The sequence below is a fragment of the Xyrauchen texanus genome, chromosome 4 (genome assembly GCF_025860055.1).
Source record: "Xyrauchen texanus isolate HMW12.3.18 chromosome 4, RBS_HiC_50CHRs, whole genome shotgun sequence".
Classification (NCBI taxonomy): Eukaryota; Metazoa; Chordata; class Actinopteri; order Cypriniformes; family Catostomidae; genus Xyrauchen; species Xyrauchen texanus.
The window spans coordinates 15,385,252-15,409,677 of NC_068279.1; the positions used below are offsets into that span (position 1 = coordinate 15,385,252).

The following is a 24,426-nucleotide window of genomic DNA, read 5'->3' on the forward strand; positions in this document are numbered from 1 at the left end:
CATCACATTTTGTTCACAAAAACTTTATTTATAATCTCAAGACTCAAAATACAATTTCCCAGAGACCATTTAAAAAAAAAAATATTTCCAAAGTTTCTATCCGGTTGCATCATTTAATTTTACATATAAAAAGATAATACAAAATTGTACTGCAAACGATTTGTTATTTTGGTTAAGTTTAATTTGATTTTGCACCACAGGAATAAACAGCTTGAGATTTCTTTTTAAATATGGCCAGTGTTGGGACATTACAGAGGCCAGAAGAGAGCACAAACATGACGTATTTCTCACTTCCATTGTGATTGTTACATTACAGCAGTAGCTATAAAAAACGACACATTAATACAAATAAAAAAAACTCCAGCATGAAATGAGAATGCCTGAGTCTCATCAAACTGTGGCCTCACATACACAGATATTCGTTAACATAGACAACAGTTCATCAGCTAGTACAAAAATAATACATTCTGAATAGTCTGTAAAAAATATAGTTGAAAAACAACCTTGATTAATACAACTAATGCATTTCCCTTTTATTTAATCGAGAGAATAAACAAAGAAATATGAAAGAGGAGTGTTACGAAGTATTTGGAATCAGATAGCTGTTGGTCATTCCAGGTAAAAACTGCCAGCTCCCACGTATCTTTAACATATTCAGTAAGAGATATACAAATGGTCTCATATTAATTCACAGGAACAGATGTTAGTTTAAGTATACTGGGCTGCTGGAGGTAACTATATGGAATTCTTCTTTTTTGGTACATCAAATGCCCTTTAAGACATTCTCAAACAATGTGCATGGCAAAGGGTGTTATCTGGTCAACTTTGCCTTACCATAACACTATATTAATATAAAATACTTGGTTTGTCATTCACTCAACATGTCTAGACACATACACTGAGGACTGTAATTGTAATTGCATAGTTTTCTTTGATTTTACACAAATGGTTTCAACAGTGTGGTATGTTAGGACACCATTTGAAGTTGCATAGAGTGATATTAATGATTGATAGATCTTTAGTTATAAAAGAGAGGCATTCTAGTAAATTGTTTCAGCATTTGAGGTCTGTCTTGAAGAGGGTGGGCAGAGCTATGATTGGTCATCAATTGGTGGCAATATTATGGCTTCATGTCGTCTCTAGACATTGCATCGTCAATAAAATACAGAAAACAAACTGGGTATCTCAGGCTCTCAACATAATAAATTATTATTTCCCAACAGAGACTTACAGAAATACTTTTACATATGCAATCCCATAAGAAGTACATTTCTATAGCACATTGATAAAACAGTTTTACATAGGCTTAATATCCTAAGATCTTTGTTTAATATTCTACATAGTTATGCAACAATGATGAATTACAAGAGCTGAACAAATGTGTGCTGTTTTTTTGTTTTGGACTGTCATTCCAAGTTGATGGTAGCAGGACTCACAAACTTATGTGCCTTTTGTAGTTTGAGGTTAGACTTGACAGGTCAGAGAGCGGTGGAGGTCAGCTTTTTGACACCACGGCGCTGAGCTAGTGTGGAGCAACCCACTTGGTCCAGTACAGGTGGGACATTTCTGTTTAGAGCTGAATAAGTGGCTGCCATCGCACCCTTAGGTAAAGAAGGAAATACATTTACATATGCACTCAATAGAACAACACAAGAATCAAACATAAGAATTATAATGTGAGCATATGATAATTAGTTCAAAGACCCTCTGGGAATAAGGAAAACTTTGAGGTGGTGGTAGGATCTTAGATAACGACAAATAAATTCTATGTTGTTCAATTAAAAAAGAGCTGACATAAGAACTATAGAGAAACCACAATATCATATCTGGCCCATTGCTGCCTGATATTACTGTTGGTTTTACATTTGAAACCAAATCTAAAATCATTATGGCAACTGAAAACCTTCACAAGATGAGGCGCGTCCTGGCGGTTGAGTTGGTATTTTGGCAGCTGGTCCTTGTTGATAATCCATGGGTGATGAAGAACCTGTGCAGCAGTCAATCTCTGATGAGGGTCAACATGAAGCATCTTTGATACCAGGTCCTGTCAGAGAGAGGTTTAAAAGACAAATCGAAATGTTATTAGTGACAGAACAAAAATTTAATATAAAAAGGAACTTGAAATAAATGTGATCTATAAACAGAGGGGTAAGAAATTGTTTAATAAAAGGAGACCATCACCTTGGCCTCATGTGATACAGAATTCCAGTATCCACCAGTCAGGGAGAATTTCCCACTACCAATCCGAGCCAGAATCTCCTCCGGTGTATCTTCTGGGCCATTAGCAAATGGAGTAAACCTAATGGAAGAATTTGGGTGATTGCTATATAGCACAATAGTGCCCGCCCACTGTTTCAGTGGCCTGGGTTCCAGAACTATTTTTCCCCATTCATTCATTTTGCCATAGACTTTCTATGCAATTCTTCATAAGAGAGGAAAGAACCAAACCAACCAGCTCTTAGGTGAATTACAACATTACAAACTTTGCTTTGAAGCAAAAAACAAATTAAGAATCAAACAAAAAGACAAAAGGGTACAAGATTGTGTACTTAAAGAAAACACCCAAAAAATACAATTCTCTCATCATTTACTCACCCTCATGTCATCCCAGATGTGTAAGACTTTCTTTCATCTGCTGAACACAAGCGAAGATTTTGTAATAACTTTTCAGCTTTTTAGGTCCTCAAAATGCAAGTGAAAAAGACAGCATAAATGTAATCTATAAGACTTCAGTGATTAAATATATTCAGAATTCAGAATATGATAAGTGTGGGTGAGAAAAAGATCAACATTTAAGTCCTTTTTTTACTATCAAATCTCCTCCCTGCCCAGTAGGTGGCGATATGCACAAAGAATTTGAATCGCCAAAAACAAAAGAATGTGAAAGTGGAGATTTCTATTAAAAATGTACTTAAATATTGATCTGTTTCTCACTCACACATATTTATCTTCTGAAGATATAGATTTAACCACTGAAGTTTTATGGATTACATTTATGCTGCCTTTCTGCGCTTTTTGGAGCTAAAAAAAAAAGCTTAAATTTCAAAATGTTGGTACCTTTCTCTTGCATTGTATGCAACCAACAGAGTTGAGAAGAAAGTCACACATCTGAGACAGCATGAGGGTGAGTAAATGATGAGAATTTAAATTGAGTGAACTATATATTTTACATTTAATGCCAAATATTCTGAAATATACAAATATAAGCAAGTTTGAGAGTGAAGGGAGAGTGACACGATTGAGTCATTTACAGTGTGTGCTCGCTGCTGAACTGATTCTCTGATTGGTGGATGTTTCTCTGCCATGGGTGTTGGAGGGATTTCACTACTAAACTATTTTTAAACCATGAAGTATTGTGAGCTGATGGCTTCAACAGAGTCCTATACCTTTAATGAACAACCTTGGAGCTCACGATAGGTCTGTTTTTAAAGATTTATAAGTTGTCTTTAAAAATCAACTCACCTATGGGAAAAATGAATGGAATTTTTAGTCCGGGAACCAGAAATGTATAGTGTTTGCAGTGTTCACAATTCAGAATCACACATCCATAAGAATCCATAACTTGTATGGTGAGTTAAGCATACCCTGTGAGCATGGTATAAAGGAGAACTCCCAGACTCCAGATATCACACGCTGCATCATAGCCTTGCTTCTTCAGGACCTTTGGAGAAGATAATGTACATTTTCACCAAATTAACAAAAAGAGAGCATAGAAAATAAATATAAATATAAAAAGATTTACTGATATAAAAATATAAAGAGATTTACTGAAAATGCTTTGGAAATAATACTAAAAGATCTCATCCTTAAAAAACAGGTCAAGACGTACCTCAGGTGCAACAAAGTTAGCAGTGTAGCATGGTGTCATCAGCAGACCATTTTCTGCTCTGAGTTGTTTGGCGAAGCCAAAATCACAAATCCTGATGGACTCTGGGTTGCCCAACTCATCCATGTAGAGAATATTACTGGGCTTCAAGTCTCTGTGTACTACCTGCAACCAATATGCCAATCAACCAAACACATCTTCAAACTATATCAAATGAACTCTAAATAAAAATCAGAGCAATCTTATTTAAATAGAAAAGTCGCTTTCTTAAAGGTTCACCAAGTAATTTAGTCCTCTATAAAGGGATAGTTCACCCAAAAATGAGTATGCTCTCATAATTTACACACCTTCATGCCATCCCAGATGTGTATGACTTTCTTTCTTCAGCAGAACACAAACAAACATTTTAGAAAAATATCTCAGCTCTGTAGGTCCATACAATGCAAGTGAAAGGTGTTCAGACATTTATAGCTCCAAATATCACATTAAAGAAACATAAATATTCTTCTAAAAATCTAAGTCAGTCATACACATCTGGGATAGCATGAAGGTGAGTAAATGATGACAGAATTATATTTTTGGGTGAACTATACCTTTGAAAATGTTCTACACTTAAAGAAATCAATAACACTTTTGGCAAATGCTTAAAATGATGTACACTCACATGAGATTAACACGCCAGTTGTACCAATGGCCTAGAAAAAGACATTTTATTCTACATAAGGGTAGTTCCACTCTTGGTGGTTGCCATTTTCTGATCACATTACCAGCTGAGAAATGTTTACTTTATCTACAGTAGGTAACCCCTCTATTTTTAGGACATTTGTGGTCATGTGATAAAAACATGCTTGCAAATAGGGTGTTTTTACATGATTTTGCTAAACAATTGCTGTTGTGTGATGCTGCATCCATGCTGATAGGTGTCAGTAACCAAAAAGAAGCAAACCACAAATAAGTACTTAGTGCACCTTTAAGTTTAAATGTGTAGTTACAATGACGGTGCATGGAGATTTGTAGGGCGTACAAGTAGGATGTTTATATATGACTATGGATGTGTCAATTTAGCCAGGCAACATTTTATATCTGTGAATATAGATAATATTTGTTGAGTGTGTAAATGCTCTTACCCCTTGGACATGTAGGTATTTAACAGTCTTTGTAATGGTGTGCAGGACAGCACTGGCCTCTCTCTCTGAGAAAAACTTTTGCCTGAGAATTTTATCCAGTAATTCCCCACCTTTCATCAACTCTGTGACCAGATACACTGATCGCCCATCATCATACACCTATGACAACAGATAAACACAGAATAACTAGCCACAAGCAAGGTGTGCCATTCCTTTTCAATCTCTTACTGGGAGATTCCAGTGATTTATTATCATATACTTAAAGAGGTTATGACATGAGGAATACAATTATTCCGTTTCCGTTATCTTTTGACATAAGACGTCATTGTACAATAAAAACATACTGCAAGTTTCAGAACTGAAAACATCCTCCTTAATAGAAAAAGAGTATTTATTTAAACCAAGCACCAGAAATGGCCTGTTTGGAAATGTTTGAACTTATGACATCATAAAGACCAAATACATCTGCATATTACTGCCTCTTCAGCAAGACATCATCATCAATCTTTCCTCATTGCAGCCTTGGCCCTGCCCACTGGTGTTCACAGTCAATTACACAGGTGAAGAGGAGAGAAGGTCTGTCATGGGAGATTAATCTACAGCAAAGAGGACTTACACAGGACACCTTCATTTGCTTATCTGGACTTTACATAAACATGCACTAGATGAACATCTTTGAACGTTATCATGTATCTTGCACCACTTTTCAAAAGGAAACAAACATTCCGTTTCATCTTGCCGTTTACTGTCTTGCTGTTTTGAAGGTGTCCGGGACCGTTTTTGCACCCATCTGTGCTATTTTTAATAGTTGGTCTTTTGTAAACATGCACTAGATGGTCTTAAGCACTGTTTTCCACAAGAGCAGTACAAGCACAACTTTTAAAAACACATGTTATTTTGCTGCTGCCACTGACTGGAAGATACACATGCCGTTTTGTGTGTAAACAAACACGGAAGATGTGTGAGATATCGCTCCTGTGAAGACCAGCATCTGTTTGGCCTGTTGAAACACCCATTACAGTTGCATATTCAGAACATTTCATCATAGATTGTATGCGTTTTCGGCTCATATCAGTGTGGATTGCTTATGTGTTATATAAAAGTGTGGATTGTAATATTTTCACAACACATATTGTTTGGTGCTTTACAGAAAATAACTGCTTGTGAACCAGTCACAATATGATTCATTCTTTGCAAAAAAATGGGGTAAGATGGGGCAGTTAAACATTACTTGACCCGTGATTAAACAATTTCATTCATTTATGTTTCATACAGTTCTGTTGCTTTGCTTAAACAAATAGTTTGATACATTCAGATGAAATATGTTGGGTGTACGTTGTGTGTTAACCCTGAAATGTCCAGCTCTGTTTTTTTCTCTGTAAATTTATTATATAAATAAAATGTATATAAATTAACAATTTGAATATGAAGCTTGATCATTTTCTTCTGATTGAGTTTCAAATATAGCTGTATTTGAGGGGCTGCATGAAGTAAGCCAGTCAGAACAGTGGGCATTAACACTGAAGTCTTAAAGGGGTCATGACATGAGAAACCAAATTTGCCTTGATCTTTTGGTATATAAGAGGTCTTTGTATCATTAAAACGTCCTGCAAGTTTAATATTTTAAGACGTCCTCCCCATTCTAAACGAATCATTTATTTAATCAAGCTCAAAATACAGCTCGTTCTGGATTCATGGTTAGAAGTGACGTGTCGGTTAGAAGTGACGTAACAGCGTTTGCATATGACCGCCTCCAGCACAAGATAACTACGATTTAAGCGCAAGACAACTACGCTCATTTCAGTATCGCCGTGCGCCTCACAAGTGTTCAGTCGATGGACAGCGAGCTCTGACAGAGACTACTTGTGCACAGGAAAATTACGATGCCACACAGATGTGCTGTTCCTGGCTGTGGTCAAACAAAACCTCTGAATAAGCTGCCGAAAGATCCAGACGTCAGGGAAAAATGGATGCAGTTTATTTTTTGCGGACGTCCCAGTCACGGCAGTGTTAACTTAAGCGTTTGTTCTGTACATTTTAAGGATGACTGTTTTGAGAACAAATCTCAATATGATGCTGGCTTTGCCAGAAAACTGTTGCTCAAAGATAAGTCCGTGCCGACTATTCTGGGAACAACGACGACGCAAACTGTAAGTAATCTATTTTAAACTTTAAACTACTTTTTAAAGCGCAATTTCATTCATTATGAATAATCACAGTGTTTTTACTTAGTTTACTTGCATATTGTTCTGGCTGGGGGCGTCAATAATTGATACATAGGCACTGACGTTAGCCAATCATAACAGTGGGCGTTAACACTGAAGTCTTAAATGGAAAACGCCCCCAAAACAGACTGTTTGAATCAGAGGATGAGAAACAGGGTGGGAAAAGGTCATAAATCACTAGATTTTAAAAGTTTTTCTTAAAAAAAAATATATTAATACTATAATTGCACCTAAGGGAACATAATAATACAATAAAAAAAACCATGTCATGACCCCTTTAAAGGGCCAGCGTTTTAGACAGAAGGCCAGAGACAGGGTGGAAAATAATCATATATTATTAAATTATGACTGTTTTGGTGCAAAACAACTTTGCTAACATTATAAGTATACCTCAGGGAAAATAATAAAATAATAATACAAAAAAAATTATGTCATGACCCCTATAAAGTATCCAACAGACAGACAAACTCCACTCACATCCTTCAGAGTGATGATGTTGGGATGTTGCCCATATCGCAGCAGAATCTCAACCTCCTCCGCTGGATCCCTCCTATCTTTATTGATAATCTGCAATGCAATCCGGACCACTGTTATCTCTAATACCAGATTTTCTACTACCGACAAGCCAGTCACAACCTCCAATAGATATCTATAAACCAATAACATCAATTACTTTATGAATACAAATTAGTCAGATCTCACAAGCCATTATATGGTTGTTTAAGACTTGCAGTGAAGTTCATGAGTCATATAACTCACTGACATTTGGCATGGTGTTTTGCTTACCTTAACAGCATAGTCCATGCCTGTGCTCTTGTGCACACAGCGTTTGCAGATGGAGTAAGAGCCCACACCAATGTCTTCTTTGATGTCATATACATCTGTGAACTGAAGTGTACTCCGGTGGGGTTGCTTTATGACACACACACACAGGCACACACACAGGCACACACACAGGCACACACACACTTTATTCTCATGTATAATGATTTTACAGCTGTGTGAGAACAGCAATGTGTGAGTGGTGCAAGTATACCTGGAGTATGCTACTCATGTCGATGTTGCTCTGAATGGGTGGCTGGCTCTCTTCTTCTGCTCCCGTGGCAACAAAGCTAAATCCTCTAAAAAGCTGATGAGCATTGGCACTTGGTGGAACACCTGGAGAGTCTGAAAAAAAAAAAAAGATCAAGTACCATCTCATTGTTGTGAATAGACTTTGAAACTCCTGAAACTGTACATAGGCATGTGGATTACTCACCTCGTGGGGTTTTGGCCGTGAACTCAGAGTCAAAGTAGAACGTGTCATCTGGCCTTCTGATAGCTGGCTTAAAGGGAGGATGAACTTCCCTCCTAAATAATTTCTAGATGAGGGAAAGAATAAAAATTTCTATAGCCATAAATTTCAAACATTAAGGCAAAGCATAGAAGCACAAGACATGTTTTCTTGAACAGATTTTCTAAAAAGTCTGGAAACATTCTAAAAGTAGGAATGTGCAAAACTACATATTTCCTAAACTAACAAGCAGTTGTCTGAATGACAAGTCAAGCTTAAGGAAGCCCTGTATAAATAGGCTTGTTTAGGGGTATATCCACCAGACACGATCAAATATGTTTCTAAATGCCCTGTCTCCACCTGGTATTAAGCTGTGTTTCGGATATCCGATATCAAGAGAGGCATCACTGTTTCCACCTGGACATAAATGCATCTCCTGTGAACAGTAGTGTTTGGATTTCATGTGGAGGTTCTCTGATTTTAAACCGCAAAAAAGACAAAGAAATGCAAAAAAAAAAGATCACTGTTTCTCTCAGATGAAGCTGAAATTTGAAGCACAACACCACATTTCGAGCAGAATTTTCAGTTATTTTATTAAAGTACCTGTATTAACCTGAATTTTAGATGTGCATGCTTCTCTGCTGTGTTACTGCATGTTGATATCAGAAACATAGAAGAAGTTCTGTAAAGTACTCTTGCTTGTGTATATATCCACTTTTTTAAATAGTTTCTCAACCAATCTTGTTATCATTTAGCATAGTTCGGTCTGTTGAGTATGTGGGTCACATGACTTGGTTAAAATTTTCTGTGATTGTTAAGTCAGCCTGACCTAAAACAACATGGCCGCCCATAGTGCAAGACATGCTGACTTTGTGATAAATAATTATATATTAATATACATTTTCTTCAGTTACATTTTTTATAAAACTGCTAATATTAATTATGAACATTGTTTTAAGATGCGGAATAAGAAAATTAAGTCATATGTTGTTCGTGCTGTTATTTATCACATATTGAAATGTGCATATCCCCTGAGATACGTTGCCGGATTGAGGAAAGAAAAAGGGTTAATCCGCAATATTATACATACACATTTATTAAACTTATACATGTCATACTTGTAACCATAAAGCTAAACTTTTCTCAGTGTTGTTACACACACACACTCTCTCACTCTCTCTCTCACACTCTCTCTCACACTCTCTCTCACACTCTCTCTCACACTCTCTCTCACACTCTCTCTCACACTCTCTCTCACACACACACACGTTATAAAATAAGAGGGGAAGTCAGAAACTCTGTAATATTTTGCATCAAATAAAACTTGAATATTGATGACTATTTTGTAGCTTAATAGGGCAACATCCTGGGAGATACAACTCATAAAATCCAAAATATACAGTATAAAATATATCATACATTCTTTTGTATATCTGTTACTCAAGCCCAAATGATATAAAAAGTGACATTAAATGATTTTTTGCTAATCATTTTTCACTCTCGCCTGTTTTAGGGTTAAAAAATATATTTTTGACAATGTACAGCAAACAATGAAACTCTTCTCCAGGCTCTCTCTCCACAATTACTAGATAACAGAGTACAGGGAATGAATACACCGGAAAAAAAAACATGGCTGACAAACTCAAGCATACGATTTCACAGCGCAACTAGTCCCGCGTCTCAGAGATTCCCATTGGTCAATGGGTGCCTACACCAGAGTGTGTTGCAGCAAAACTTGAGAACATTTCAAATTTATTGGTCACATGACGTAGCTTGTAATTTGTCATTACTCTTTATGTACTTAAACACTTACATTCCAGTCAATGGTAGTAAAGAATGAATGTCTCTTGATCTCTTCTACTCCATCAGGCCCCGCTCCTAAAAAAACATGTCAAAAATAAATTTAATAAATAGAAACAGATTGTCTGTTGCACAAAACAACCGAAGCACAAGCAGAAATTCACCAAATTTACTCAACATGAAAAACCTGTTCTTTCAAACTAACTTTTTTCTTTGGCTGGAATGTGCTTCCTCACCTAAGCGGTTGCCAGGGTTGCGTTTGAACAGATTGCGGAGCAGGGACTGGGCCTCGGAGCTGAGAAACTGAGGCATGCCCAACTTAGCCCTGGAGGAATAGAAAACACTGTCAATGCATAGACTGAGTTATGAGGATAAGAGGGGCCTGGGTAGCTCAGTGGTAAAAGACGTTGGCTACCACCCCTGGAGTTCACGAGTTAGAATCCGAACACACAAATCCAAATTGGGAGAAAATAAATAATAATAATAAAAAAAAGTTATGAGGATAAGAATCTCAAAGAAATAATTGAGCGATTAAATTATTAGACTTACTTTAAGATCATTGTCATGGTCTCCTTGCGGTCTTTCCCTTGAAATGGAAGTATTCCGGTCAGCATTTCAAACTGAGGTGATAGAAAAGATAACTGAATTGTGATATAAATACAATAGTTGGCATAAACTTATTTGATACTCCGTACCACTGTGGTTACTTGATCATTGTCATGTGAAACTGTCTTTTCATAATCCTGTCCCTCTTACCATTAGTACGCCGTAGGACCACCAATCAGCACTGTGGGTGTGACCTCTGCGATTGACAACCTCTGGAGCCATATACTCCACTGTACCACAGAATGAATATGCCTTGTTCTCATGGTCAATGGACTCTTTACTCAACCCAAAATCTAAGAAACACACAGTTTTAGGTTCTAATGCACTTAACTGATCTAATACACAGCAAAAAAAAAATATTTGACACGTCCCTCCCTTTCTTTTAAAAAAGCAAAAATCAATGTAACAGTGAATCCCTTACAATGGAAGTGATTGGGGATGATTTTCTGAGGGTTTAAAGGCAGAAATGTGAAGCTTATAATTTTATAAAAGCACTTTCATTAATTCCTCTGTTAAAACTCATGTATTATTTGGCTGTAAAATTGTTTAAATTGTCATTTTAGGGTTAGTTGACAGAATATCATGTCAACAAAGTTGTACAATTGGCTTTAACTTCACACAGGAAAGGCTAGTAAGTGATTTTATCACAATAAAATCAAGTGAACACACATATTGCATATGTGTTATGGCTATACTACGTTCGTATTTTAACAATCAAAATTTGTCCCCCATTCACTTCCATTGTAAGTGCCTTACTATAACCCAGATTTCTGCTTTTATTTTTAAAGTCTAAATAAATTTTTGTGGTAAATCAATATTATGCCACAAATTCTGTTGCTTGAAATTAACTTGTATTGAACCTGGAATATTCCTTTAAGAAATATAAAATGCACATACCTGTAAGATTAATGTGTCCCTCTTCATCCAAGAGGATACTGAAAGAGATACCAATTTGACTTATTCATAAAAAAATAGATGTGAACTTTATTGACTTATAAACATGTATCAAGAGTACAGATACAGACATTGTTATTATCATTGTTTTAAAATTTAAAAGACTATGTCTGTCAGAATTATATGTTCTGGACTGATGTTTATGATATGTAGTATTTCATTGCTGACTTTGCAGTTTGCCATTATACTTTGTGTTAAACCAAACAGTTTGCAACTACACTTTGTGTCACAAGATGACATCTTACTCATGCAATTTTAAGTGAGTGAGTAAACATTCTACAAACTTTTCTGGTTTGAGGTCTCTGTAGATTATTCCCAGTCCATGTAAATGATCCAAAGCTAAAGCCAGCTCAGCAAGGTAGAACTTCACATCTTCTTCTGTAAACATCACCTACACAAAGATGAATGGTAGAACAATTACCTGAATTCATTAGTTATTTCTGTAAGCATAGCATTAGCTTCTTTCCTTTTTCATCTTAAAGATGAATGATGTTAATGGGTTAGTTCACCCAAAAATCTAAATACTCTCATGATTTACTTAACTTTAAGCCATCCCAGATGTGTATGACTTTCCTTCTTCTGCAGAACCAAAATGAAGACTTTTACAAGCCCATTTCAGCTCTGTTTGTCCATACAATTTAAGTAAACGGGTTGAAATCAGGCTGCTGAATGTTTGAGAGTCCAAAAGGCATACTTAGGCAGCATAAAAGAATACACACGTCTCCAGTCGATCAATTAACTTCTTGTGAGATGATTCAGTAGGTTTGTGTAAGAAACAAATTGATAATTAAAACTTTATTAACTAAAATTGCTTCCTGCCAGCAGCCACATTACACCTGTTGCACCTTACATTATAAGGACTTACAAAGCTGACGTGTGCTTATAAAAATAGTTGTTTTGGTTCTGCTTAAAGATAAAGTAAATAATGGGAGAATTTTCATTTTTGGTTGAACTAACCCTTTAAGAAGATGTAAAGATGTTAAGAGGTTCGTATTTCACCTATCTGTCCCTTGACAGTAAATATCCTGTATTTTACCTCTTTGGACAGGCGAGTAAAAAGATCTCCTCCTCTAAGAAAATCCAGAATCAGGTACAGTTTACCTTCAGTCTGAAATGCTGAGGAAACAGAAAGAAAGAATTTCACTGTTCCAGGATTTCCAGTCATCTCTAATAAGAATACTAGAAATTCATCAATGCATTCTTATAGCAATGGGACCATAAGTAATTTAAAGGTGTAAACAAAGCAGATAAACAAGAAAAAACAGATAATTTTTTTTGTCAGTTATATTTAAGTTATATAAATTAACACGTAAAGTGGCAATTCAAATTCCCAATAAGTTCCAACAGAACTGATGGCACTAAAACCTAAAACTGAAGTATGTAACATTTCCTGTGTTCAAATACTTTCTCTTATCCAAGCTTAATATGCAGAGACAACTATAAGCAAACCATTAAAAGGTAAATTGTCTCAAAACCTGTTAGCTTTGTCTTTCTGTGACACTTTAACCATTTCTCTGTTTGTTTTGCTTCTTGCTTAGATCCGCCCCAATAAAGTTACTCAACCAATGCCGTGAGTTGGGGGTGAGATTATCACTTTGATTGACCAGCTGACGGGGGGGGGCTGTTTTGAAAGCTGTTTTGAAATCTAAGTTTATTTTGTAATTCCTTTTGGTGGCGCAGTAATTACATACTTCAGCTTTAATTAATATCTAATTACTGGATTTTCCAAACTCTCTATTCACATCAAGTAAAAATCTGAAATACATGTGTATTAATTAGCAAACAGAAGCGAGCCAACACAAACTGACACGATAGCTTCTCCTCGTTATAGAAGCGGCAAAATCTGATTGGTCATGGTATGCCAATGACTCACCATAGTGCAGTTTAACAATGAATGGATGGTTGACCTCGACTAGGATGTCTCTCTCCATCTTTGTACGTACTCGATCTCGTACTGAAACCACAAACAAATATTACACTGGTTGCAAAAGTTTGGAATAATGTAAAGATTTTGCTGTTTCGGACGGAAATTAGTACTTAAATTCACCAAAATGTCATTCAACTGATCCCAAAGTATAGACAGGACATTACTGATGTAAAAAACAGCACCATCACTATTTGAAAAAAGTAATTTTTGATCAAATCTAGACAGGTCCCATTTCCAGCAGTCATCACTGCAACAACTTATCTTTGAGTAATCATGATAAATTGCTAATTTGGTTGCTAATTGCTAATTTTGAAAATCACTTGCCATTTTATCAAACAGTTGAAAGATATTTGGTTTGTTAAATGAAGCTTAACATTGTCTTTGTGTTTGTTTTGAGTTGCCACAGTTTGCAATAGACTGGTATGTCTTAGGGTCAATATTAGATCAAAAATGTTAAAAAAGAAAGTTTTCTCTAGAAACTCGAGAGAAGTCAATACTGTGGAAATAAATGAATGAATGGTAATAAATGAAATGTAAATATATATATATATATATATGTTGGGAGCAAAAACCAAGATGAAATATATTTATAATATCATTATAAGATTATATGAAAATGACATGATTTCACATCAGGACAGTTAGATAAACTGTTAATAGTGACAATAATGATATGATATCCAATCATAATTAACCTCTGCACTGTTGCATACATTTAAAGGTCAACGTGACAGAAGAAACAAAAATAGCAGACCAGGAACAGAATGTCCGTGCAGTAGCTGACTTAAGAAAGATGAAGACTTATGAAAAAATTGTGGTGGAAATTCTGCTGACATTCTGTGAAAAATGGAATGAACACTATTAGCCAAAAAATTTAATAAAAATGCAAGGGGTTTGTAAAACTCTGACAATGTTGAACATTAAAATTCTGTGGAAATCTGTGGAGCTCCAAAGAAACCAACAACCCATTTAAATTATTTGGGAAAAAGATTATGGGTGTTCCCTTGCCAAAAAGTATGCAAAAACTAACAATGTTCAAAGCTAAAATGCAATTAAAGTTTTAACAAAAATGTTACATTGCTCTTGTTAAAATAATCTCAAATTAATATGAATAATGCTTGTGATAATATAACTGTTGTATTGACATTTGAGCTATTAGAGCAAACTAAAACATTTTGTAAGAGTAGAAACACCTTTCAATGTTGCTTTCTTCAACACTTTCATAGCATAGAGCTGTCCTGAATCTGGGCCAGTTTTCTTCTTGACAAGGAATACCTACACAAACCAAAAATAAAGATACTTCTGTGGTAGTGGAAAGTTATGCAAAGTAACACATTTCTTAAATGGTGTTCAATATGAACAACAATTCAATGAAAAATCTCATGTGTTAATCAAATGACACATCAAATGTTGCTGCTATCCGAGCAGTCAGTCTGACCTTTCCGAAAGAGCCCTGGCCCAGAACCTTGCAGAGCTCAAACTGTCGTGAGTCTGCTTTCTCTGAGCCTTCCTTGACATGGTGAGTGATGCTGATTTCCTTGACTGAGCCCTCATCCTATGAAAAGAGATAGAATATACAAGGATATATACATGTGTCAAATATGAAACAAGCAGTACACCACCAAACATGCAAACTCACGCGGATCACTTTTGCTCTCCTGTACTGTTAAAGACAAAATGTTCAAGTAAATAAGTGTTCAAAAGCAATCATAAAAACAAAAAAAAGAGAAAATACTAAAAATGTTTTTGGTACTACCAGCAGTACCTATCATCAACTATGGAGGCCAGAGTTCCGTTGCACTCAAGCAGTGTTAGCATAACCTTATCCATAAGCTTAAACACTCAACCTCATCTTGTCTTCCCCCTAGTGCTTGCTGGGTTAAATAGGGACAGTTCCCAGCCTTTTCAAATTGAAACATACCATAATTTAAATCAAATTAAAACTGAACTCCCCATTCTTAAATACAATATCATGGAATAAATACATTCCATGATATTGTGACAATAAGTCCTTTGGGGGGCCTGGGTAGTCCAGCAAGTATTGACACTGGCTACCACCCCTACAGTAGGGCGTTCGAATCCAGGGTGTGCTGAGTGACTCCAGCCAGGTCTCCTAAGCAACCAAATTGGCCCGGTTGCTAGGGAGGGTAGAGTCACATGGGGTAACCTCCTCGTGGTCACGATAATGGTTCTCACTCTCAATGGGGCGCGTGGTAAGTTGTGCGTGGATCACAGAGAGTAGCATGAGCCTTCCTCGTTCACTTTCCTCCAAGTGATGTTTTTTTTCATCCGGTCTCTGTACATGACATGTATTACGTTGTGTCCTACAAATCCGGGTGCCCACACACAACTACAAATAATTTTCACAAATTTTTCCAGATTCTTCTACTACGTCAGTGACATCCGGACAATCTCAATGCTGATAAGCTTTCGCAACTACATGGCAGGTGGATGAAGAGATTTCGTGTGTTCAAGTCGTGCCATTTGCGCTGCCTGGCACGAATTTGAGCCTATTACTGCCTTTGCATCAACTTTGTATGTAATTGTGCCGCGTGAAACGCTTGCTTTGCATTGTATGTGAATGCACCATAAGGCAGTCAAAAGTTTTGCTCAACTGTTTTGTCAGGATCATCTAACTGACACGTCACCTCTGGTTGGGGACCATTATTATACACTGAATCTGCCCAGTCTTAGCTTAAGATCATTTTGAGGTAATTTCTGTTTTTATTAACTCATAGTAAAATAAAAATAATAATACTAAGTTTTATTTATATAGTGTCTTTCCAAAAGCTCAGGGTCGCTTTACAAACAGTGTACATTCAATCATAATAAGAAATTACCATGACATGTGGCGCTCACGAGCGAACCACACTTATGTAAAAACACCTTTTTCTAGGCCTCTGAAATTACTGGAATCTTCATCACATGTAAATGTATCATTGTTAAACATACTGTTTTAAACACGCTGTTAAAACTGTACTATTCTTTTTTTTAAGTACAACTATTTTAAAGGGATAGATCAACAAAACAAAAAGAAGCCAATTCTTTGATCGTTAAGGCTGGGTATTGATACAGATTTCTCGATTTGATTCCGATTCACAACCTCTCGATTCGATATTGATTCATATGGGTATATTTCAGTTATAATATCCATTTTGTTTACAAATGAAAGACATTTTATACAGGGGAACTTCAAATTAGGTAAATTATGAAAATATTAATTTTGTTTTATTTTTTCATCATTTTAGTTACATTTTTGCTTTTTAAAAATGAAAAAATACATGTACTCCATGTATCAATAAATATGATAATATATTGTATATATTTTATATTGTTACATGTTTATTGTTTAATTGCATAAGTTGTACTATTTACAAGTATATTGATTTTTTGTCTCTTTAAGAAAACCAGAATTTCTGTAAAGAGCATCTGTAAATGAGCACAAGAGGCCTTGAATGGCTTTACCTCATCCGTGCTATATACAATTAGAATTAAATGTTTATTTTTGTTGTATTTGATCAACAAATGACAGTACAGAACCAAAAGGGTATTAAAATATTAAACAATTTAATTGTGTGGATCTCATCTTGGGACACACAGAAAAAGTCCAACCAAACTTTTACTTTCAACATGCATTGAAAGGATCTTGCTGCTGAAATCTGAACCATTCAGTGGCAAATCATTGACATTTTAATCACATAGGTCACAAATGCAAGTGATTTCCTCTCATTGAAGTAGAGGGTTGCGCACCGAGTAAAAGATTGATCTTGGGATTTAAGAGTCAATATTGAGATAAGGATGTGTATAATATGAGGAATTATGGCTGTTCACATTCTGAGGAAATATGTAGAGGTATCTTTGGAATTCTGCAGCCACAAAACCGTGAGAATGAATAGCAGATTATATCTGATATTCTATTGATGGTGGAAAAATACCACAGACGTCATATTCCATCACTGAGGTAAAAAATGGCGGGTGGGGAAAAAAGAGAGACAGGAAAAGGAAAATGACAAAATAATTGTGCGTATGTGTGCATGTATAAAAGTGTATTTCATATTCTACTACAAAGTGCAACATTTGAGATCAAGTATTTATTTTTTCAAACAAATATGCTTTTTAGTCAGCATGCTATCTTTTAGAAGATTGTGTACTTCATTCATTAGAAACTCTTTAAAAAGTGAGAAACTCTTTCTCTAGCAGCTCATCAGTGCTGAGAGAATAGTATAGCTCAACAAATGACTGAAAGTGCGTATTTTACTAAAACACAGTCAAATAAGAACACACACAATCCATTTTATACTAGCTTTTCTATTATTTGAGTTAAGGTTTTAGATTTAGGCTAAGCAAGTGAAATACACAATAGAAAACCTACATCAGCAAGTGTTAAGCCTAAAATAGACCAATACTTCTTTGAAGTAACCAAAATTGGAGTTTATTTGCTTTCAGTCCATGTCCATGTTCTACTTGAGACCATATGCTAGTGAACTCAAAGTTGACAAAATATTTTTTTAGCAGATGCATACACGTTTGCAATTTACAGTCTTTCTCTTCCGAAAAAAAGAGACCAAAAATATTGATGATGCGTCTGGTACTAATAATGCAAAATGCTCTTTATCCTTCCTCCTAATACCACCTGACTAGCAATATCAGATAGCAAATCATGGTTTATGGCTGTGATGTAAACTAAATGCTTCTGGCATTTTAAAATAAGGAACGAGCCCTTCGATATATCGTGCACAGCTTATTGTTCCCATGGTAAATCTGTCAAAACAGAAATAAAGTGCTTGTCAAACAATCTGAAAAGGTGGTAGCAAATCTCTATGAGGTGGTTTGCACTGAAGAGTGATTGAGAACAATAACCGAGGAACATCCCACGTCAGGAAGAGGAAACGAGTGTGGGCGCTACTTCCACCACATGGGGAACTTGACTCAAGTACTCTCCCACTCATCACAGGACTAAATCTACACTGCCTGGCCAAAACAATTAGCCATTTGGATTTAAATAAGAAAATACTGAAGAGCCTATGATTGGATCATTATTGCAGTGATTAATATGTTTCAGCTGGTAACAATTATATTAACTGATGCAGTGTGTAGCTTCTCATTTCTTAAACAACCATGTCGGAAGACATTTCCCATGGTCATGGAAAAGATGTTACTTGGTTTCAGAAGGGGCGAATTATTTGCCTGTATCAAGCAAAGAAAACAAATAAGGAGATTTCTGAAATCACTAGAATTGGGTGATTTAAGAACTGTCCAACGCATTATTAAAACCTGGAAGGATAGTGATGAACCGTCAGCTTTGTGGAAGAAATGTGTTCGTAAAAATCATGAATGATTGTGATTGGAGATCACTGAAACGCTTGAAGTCACATCGTAAAAAATGGACTGTAGAACTCATGGCTATGTTTAATAGTGAAAGTAAGAGCATTTCCACATGAACAATGCGGTGAGAACTTACAGAATTAGGACTAAAGATCTATGTGGCCACAAGAAAGCCAATTGTTAGTGAGGCTAATTGGAAAAAAACACTTACATTTGCTGGTGAGCATAAAGATTGGACTGTGGAACAATGGAAAAAGGTCATGTGGTCTGATGAGACAAGATTTATCCTATCCAAAGCGATGGTTGCATCAGGGTAAGAAGGGAAGCACATGAAGCGATGCACCCGTCATGCATAGTGCCCACTGTACAAGCCTCTGGAGGGAGTGTTATGATCTGGGGTTGCTTCAATTGGTGAGGTCTAGGCTCAGCAACATTATGTGGCAATAAAATTAAGTCAGCTGACCACCTGAATGTACTGAATGACTAGGTTACCCATCAGTGTATTGTTTCTTCCCTGACGGCACGGGCATATTCCAGCACAACAATGCCAAGATTCATCAGGCTCACATTGTGAAAGCATAGAGCATGAGGAATCATTTTCACACATGAATTGGCCACCACAGAGTCCTGACTTTAACCCCATTCAAAGTCTTTGGGATGTGCTGGAGATGATTTTATGGAATGGTTCATCTCTCCCATCATCAATACAAAATCTCGGCCAAAAATGATTCCAACTCGAGACTGAAATAAACAGTGACGTTTTATAAGGTTGTCGAAACAATGCCATGATGAATGCATGCCGTAATCAAAGCTTATGGTGGTCCAACAAAATATTAGAGTATACTTTTTTTGGGGTCAGTCAGTGTATATGAAGTGAAGAACACCAGTGCTGTGGGTCACATGTTGTCTGAAAGCTTTCTAATAGGTTTCTACTGGATCTGTGGAGAATGACTCTCAGTCTCGGGTGAATGTTGAACACCCTCCTCTCCTACTGGCTGCTTGCCATGTCACTCATCCAGCAGGAAACCATTAAAACCAGTCTCTCCTCTGAGAGGAAATATGCAATGGTAAAAGTCTTCTAGTTTACATAGGAAATAACAATTGAATGCATCTTGTATTCAAGTACAGTGGGGGCATTACAGAAAATAAAAGCTAGCCAAATAATTCCACATGTAATGATTCCATTGTGCAATATTGTAAATTTCACATTACATTGTTTATTCCATAATATACTTCATTGAACATAACACTGTACATTTTATAGGATATTTAATTTTTCTGACTTATTCTGATTTTTATCAAAGTCTATATTACTCTATCAGCTATTTTCTAGTCATGTACAGCTCCTGTCTATTTCAATTGGGAGAGAGAAAAATGTCAAAAAACTGTTTGCCAAGCTTCAAGTTTCAATATCAAACCAAATCACCAATAAAATATTATAACATAACTAATTACCAGCTAACTTCTTTAGCTTAAATCAGATTTAAAAATGGCATTTTTCAGGTTGGTTCTAAAGCAAAAAGACCAGGCGATCTCTTTTCTTATAAGTCAATTGGCTGTTTAACTACCTTTCCTAAAACACCAAAACTTTTTTCTAGTTCATTTTTCTAGGTGTTCAGTCACTCTTCCTTGTAAAGTCTCTGTTTCTACCAAAAGGTCACCAACCACATGTCCTTATGTGTCTTCACCTGTACCTCATGATCTGTGCTTGTCTGATTCATTCTGCAAAACTAAATTGCCCTTTTAGCATGAATGAAGTTCTATTGTATTGCACTGAAATAAAGGGCAATGGATCCATGTCGAAATAATTAAAGGGACAGTTCATAAAAAATTACAATTATTTCATCATTTGCTCTGTAGGTGCTCACAATGTAAGTGAATGGTGGCCAGAACTTTGAAGCTCCAAAAAGCAATTAAATGCAGCATAAATTCATATGACTCCAGTAGTAAATCCATATAATATAAATCTCCATTTTCACTTTCTTCTTCTTTAGATTTTGGAGATTCTAATTCTTCGTGCATATCGCCACCTACAGGGCAGGGAAATTAATTTATAGTATTTTAGGCTTAAATAATTATCTGTTTCTCACCCACACCTATCATATTACTTTTGAAGAAATGGATTTACCACTGGAGTCATATGAATTTATACTTCAACTTCTGGCCACCATTCACTTGCATTGTATGGACCTACATTGAGCTGAAATATATTTCTAAAAATCTTAGTTTGTGTTCTGATGAAGACAGAAAGTCATATACATATGGGATGAAATGAGGGTGAGTAAATGATGAGAGAATTTTCATATTTGGGTGAACTATTCCTTTAATAGAACCTCACAAAATAAACTTATTCAGATTTTCAGACAATAAAAGACAAAACTTTTTCCTTTCAGTCCAAGAGGCCAACAAAAACTCAGCCTCCCTTCAAATGCAGACAAAACTGAAAGATTGTGTACACATTTACAAACAAGCAGACTCTGATAAGCATATGTATGTATACCTAAACAATATGTAGTCTTAAACTTACTTGAACAGGAACATCATCATCGACCATGGAGTCGTCCTACAAACACATGAAAAATGTGGTTATTTTACAGAAACCAGGGGAAAAAATTATAATAATTTGACATCATGTTATTATTAGAACTGCACTTGGAGGCACTATGATAGTTGCTGGTGCATTAGACAAGCCAACCATTTAAACCAAGATGTAAAGAGATCTTTCCAACAGAGAAGATGCTAATTAAAGATTCACTCTTATTATGTATGGGAAGGAGGACAATATAAATGGTTGTTGCAAATCTCTATTATTGTAAATATTTATTACGGCTGCATGAGGGGATAAGGAGTCTGACTGGGTGCAATGTTTACTTCCCATACAATCACATGACTATGTGTTGACATTAGTGTAAAATGTCAGAGAAGCAGAAGATCGTTGTTTATACGTAGTTGCAGGCGAAGTGATTATTTATAGATCCATGCACAAAGAGTGGACAGAGTGTTCAGTGTGACTATTTTCAAACCACATGATTAGTCTGAATCTGGATCAGAAGAGAGTTAATTAGGGAAAGAGTAAGAGAAGTTTAAGGCATGAGAGAGTGAGAAAAACTGACTCTTTACTAGTATTTATTAATTAATCTGATGTTTTAAACAAAAAGCCAATTTACCAAGGCATGGCTGACTGTCACTCAAGGAACATTAGTGCTTTCAAAGGCACAATAGTTCATGGGTCCTCTCTGGTGGGGTTTGAACTGATAAAATTTTTACTTAGCTGCTCAAATCTTTTACCACTGACAATTCATTTGTTTGCTTGTTTTTAACACCATACCTGCATCTATGAATAGTTTCATGACAATATCTTGGTTGCAATATAGGTAAAACAACTTAAAACCTAAATAACCTGTTTAAGATCTTTTTTTAATAAAAAACAAAACTGATTCTAAACTACGTAAAAATAAAAAAATGTAATGGTGTTAGAAGAAATAAAACAGAATAGCAAATAAAACATTTTTGCATGTACGAGTCTTTATTGGTCTATCCAGCATTACCGCTAACAAAAAATACCAAGTACAATGGTATTAATCCCATGATTTTTGGATATGTACCATGGTAATACCATCAAATACCTTACCACATAAATACCATGGTACAGTAAATGAATGTGGTAGTCATGCAATGCAGTGGCATTTTGTAAGAAAACTATTTGCTATACCACCTATGGCAGTTCATAACTGCCGTTCATAACCAAATAAGATTTAACAGTCCATTTAATGATTTCTGCACATCTCTAATCCACACACAAAAAAAACATATATATATATATATGCATATTTTTAAGATTTACGCAATTTCATAACAAAATTGCATCAAATTGAACTGTATAAACTAATCTCTAGCCAAATTCAATTAATAAAACTTTTAAAAATATATATTGAAGTTTACGCAAATAAATTTTGAAATGAAATTTAAATACGAGAAAAAAATAGTGAAATCTATTGCTTTTGAGTGCAGACCATTCACTGTTAATTTGCGAGATTAAAAACAAATATTAAAAATGTGACGCACGCACTAAATTTAAAATCAGACAGAGAGATTCATCTTTTCTAGTTGTGATTAAAGGCACACCGCCATAATTCTCCTACGGTATGTCAAGAACGCAAAAACACGGTTTCATAGCGAGTAGCGACCCAGCCCAAAGCTACACCTTGCTTGTGTGCCAAAACCTACTGAGTCACCTACCTAGCATACTAGGAAACGCGCCTACGATTAAAAAAACCCTGTCTGGGTTAGTAGCAACTTGAATTGAGACACGGCCTATTAGTCAATCTCTGTGAAGTTAGTTACCCACCCTGTGCTGATTGCCCAATGCAAGTCAAGTCAAACTTCAACCTGCTACAAAACCAGGCAAGTGTCCATTTTAAGGGAAACCCGATGCAAGCTGAACACACACAGAATCTGTGCTTGTCTGGTCAAGCCCTGCCTAGACTTGGACCATTTTCAGTGTCTTGCACATTCACGTTTTACAAACGGTTACATGTTACAAGGTACAGTACCGCAAAGATACCAGTAAAACGTCTAAAATAAATAAACCATATCGCATCCTTTGTTATATTTTAACGTCGATTTACGAGCGTCTCGTGAACGATTAACCAGGTTGTGCATTTCAGTTACATGTTCTAAAAGTAGCGAAATGCCTGCTTGAAAATGCAAAACCTATATTTGTAGTGTTGTGAAAAGTATGATTTGTATTTCCCCAAGCACTTCGGAGACAGAAGGCTGTGCACTGGCATTTCTCTATAACACAAAGTATCGGATTAAATGTGATATCACACATTACGCGCGTGACAGCGCTCCTCGATTTTGTAAACAACTCACCTCGTTTTCCATATGCCCCACGGGTAACTTCCTCCAAGGGTCCGCAAACTGTGCCAGGGGCATCTTCAAGTCCCGATCTGTAACTCCCCGTGAACTGATTTGACACTGTCAGTGCAAAGTTGAACTACAAAGAGTCCCACGAGAAGGATGAGCACTTTCTCACGCGTACATAAAAGACCAGTCCGGCACAAATGCGTTGTGGGTCACTCTTGAATTTTCAAGTGTCCGTCTCCACTTCAAGAACTCTCTTGACAAAAATTCAAAGTATGTTTTTAACAGCAGAACACTTCGCTTCCGTTTTCGTTCAACATGGCGTCGTCGTCCCGTTCACCTGGCTGTCAGAACGAGGCTGAACGATACGTCATCACGCGTCATAAACGGAAACGTTGCCTCCCACTGGTGCCCACCCGGTACTTCAGTGCTCAGGTAAAAGTTGAATTGGTTCAATGAATGAAAGTTCTCTCTATAAATTCTGACGCGATTATAAA

The 24,426-nt window shown here is 36.1% G+C and overlaps 1 protein-coding gene across 1 annotated transcript; it reads right to left on the minus strand.

The window, feature by feature from the left end:
• Positions 1-38: 38 nt before the first annotated feature.
• On the minus strand, positions 39-24,268 carry LOC127638367 (ribosomal protein S6 kinase alpha-3-like). Its single transcript, XM_052119861.1, has 22 exons — positions 23,939-24,268; positions 21,591-21,626; positions 15,177-15,293; positions 14,932-15,013; positions 13,685-13,765; positions 12,848-12,927; positions 12,096-12,202; positions 11,755-11,792; positions 11,008-11,150; positions 10,801-10,871; positions 10,488-10,576; positions 10,265-10,329; positions 8,437-8,539; positions 8,215-8,345; positions 7,965-8,090; positions 7,656-7,745; positions 4,954-5,112; positions 3,830-3,991; positions 3,585-3,661; positions 2,182-2,299; positions 1,904-2,044; positions 39-1,601 (listed from the first exon to the last, which is right to left on the minus strand). Exons 1-22 carry the CDS (start codon positions 23,999-24,001, stop codon positions 1,479-1,481), a joined length of 2,202 nt encoding a protein of 733 aa, XP_051975821.1. The 5' UTR covers positions 24,002-24,268; the 3' UTR covers positions 39-1,478.
• Between the last annotated feature and the right edge of the window lie 158 nt (positions 24,269-24,426).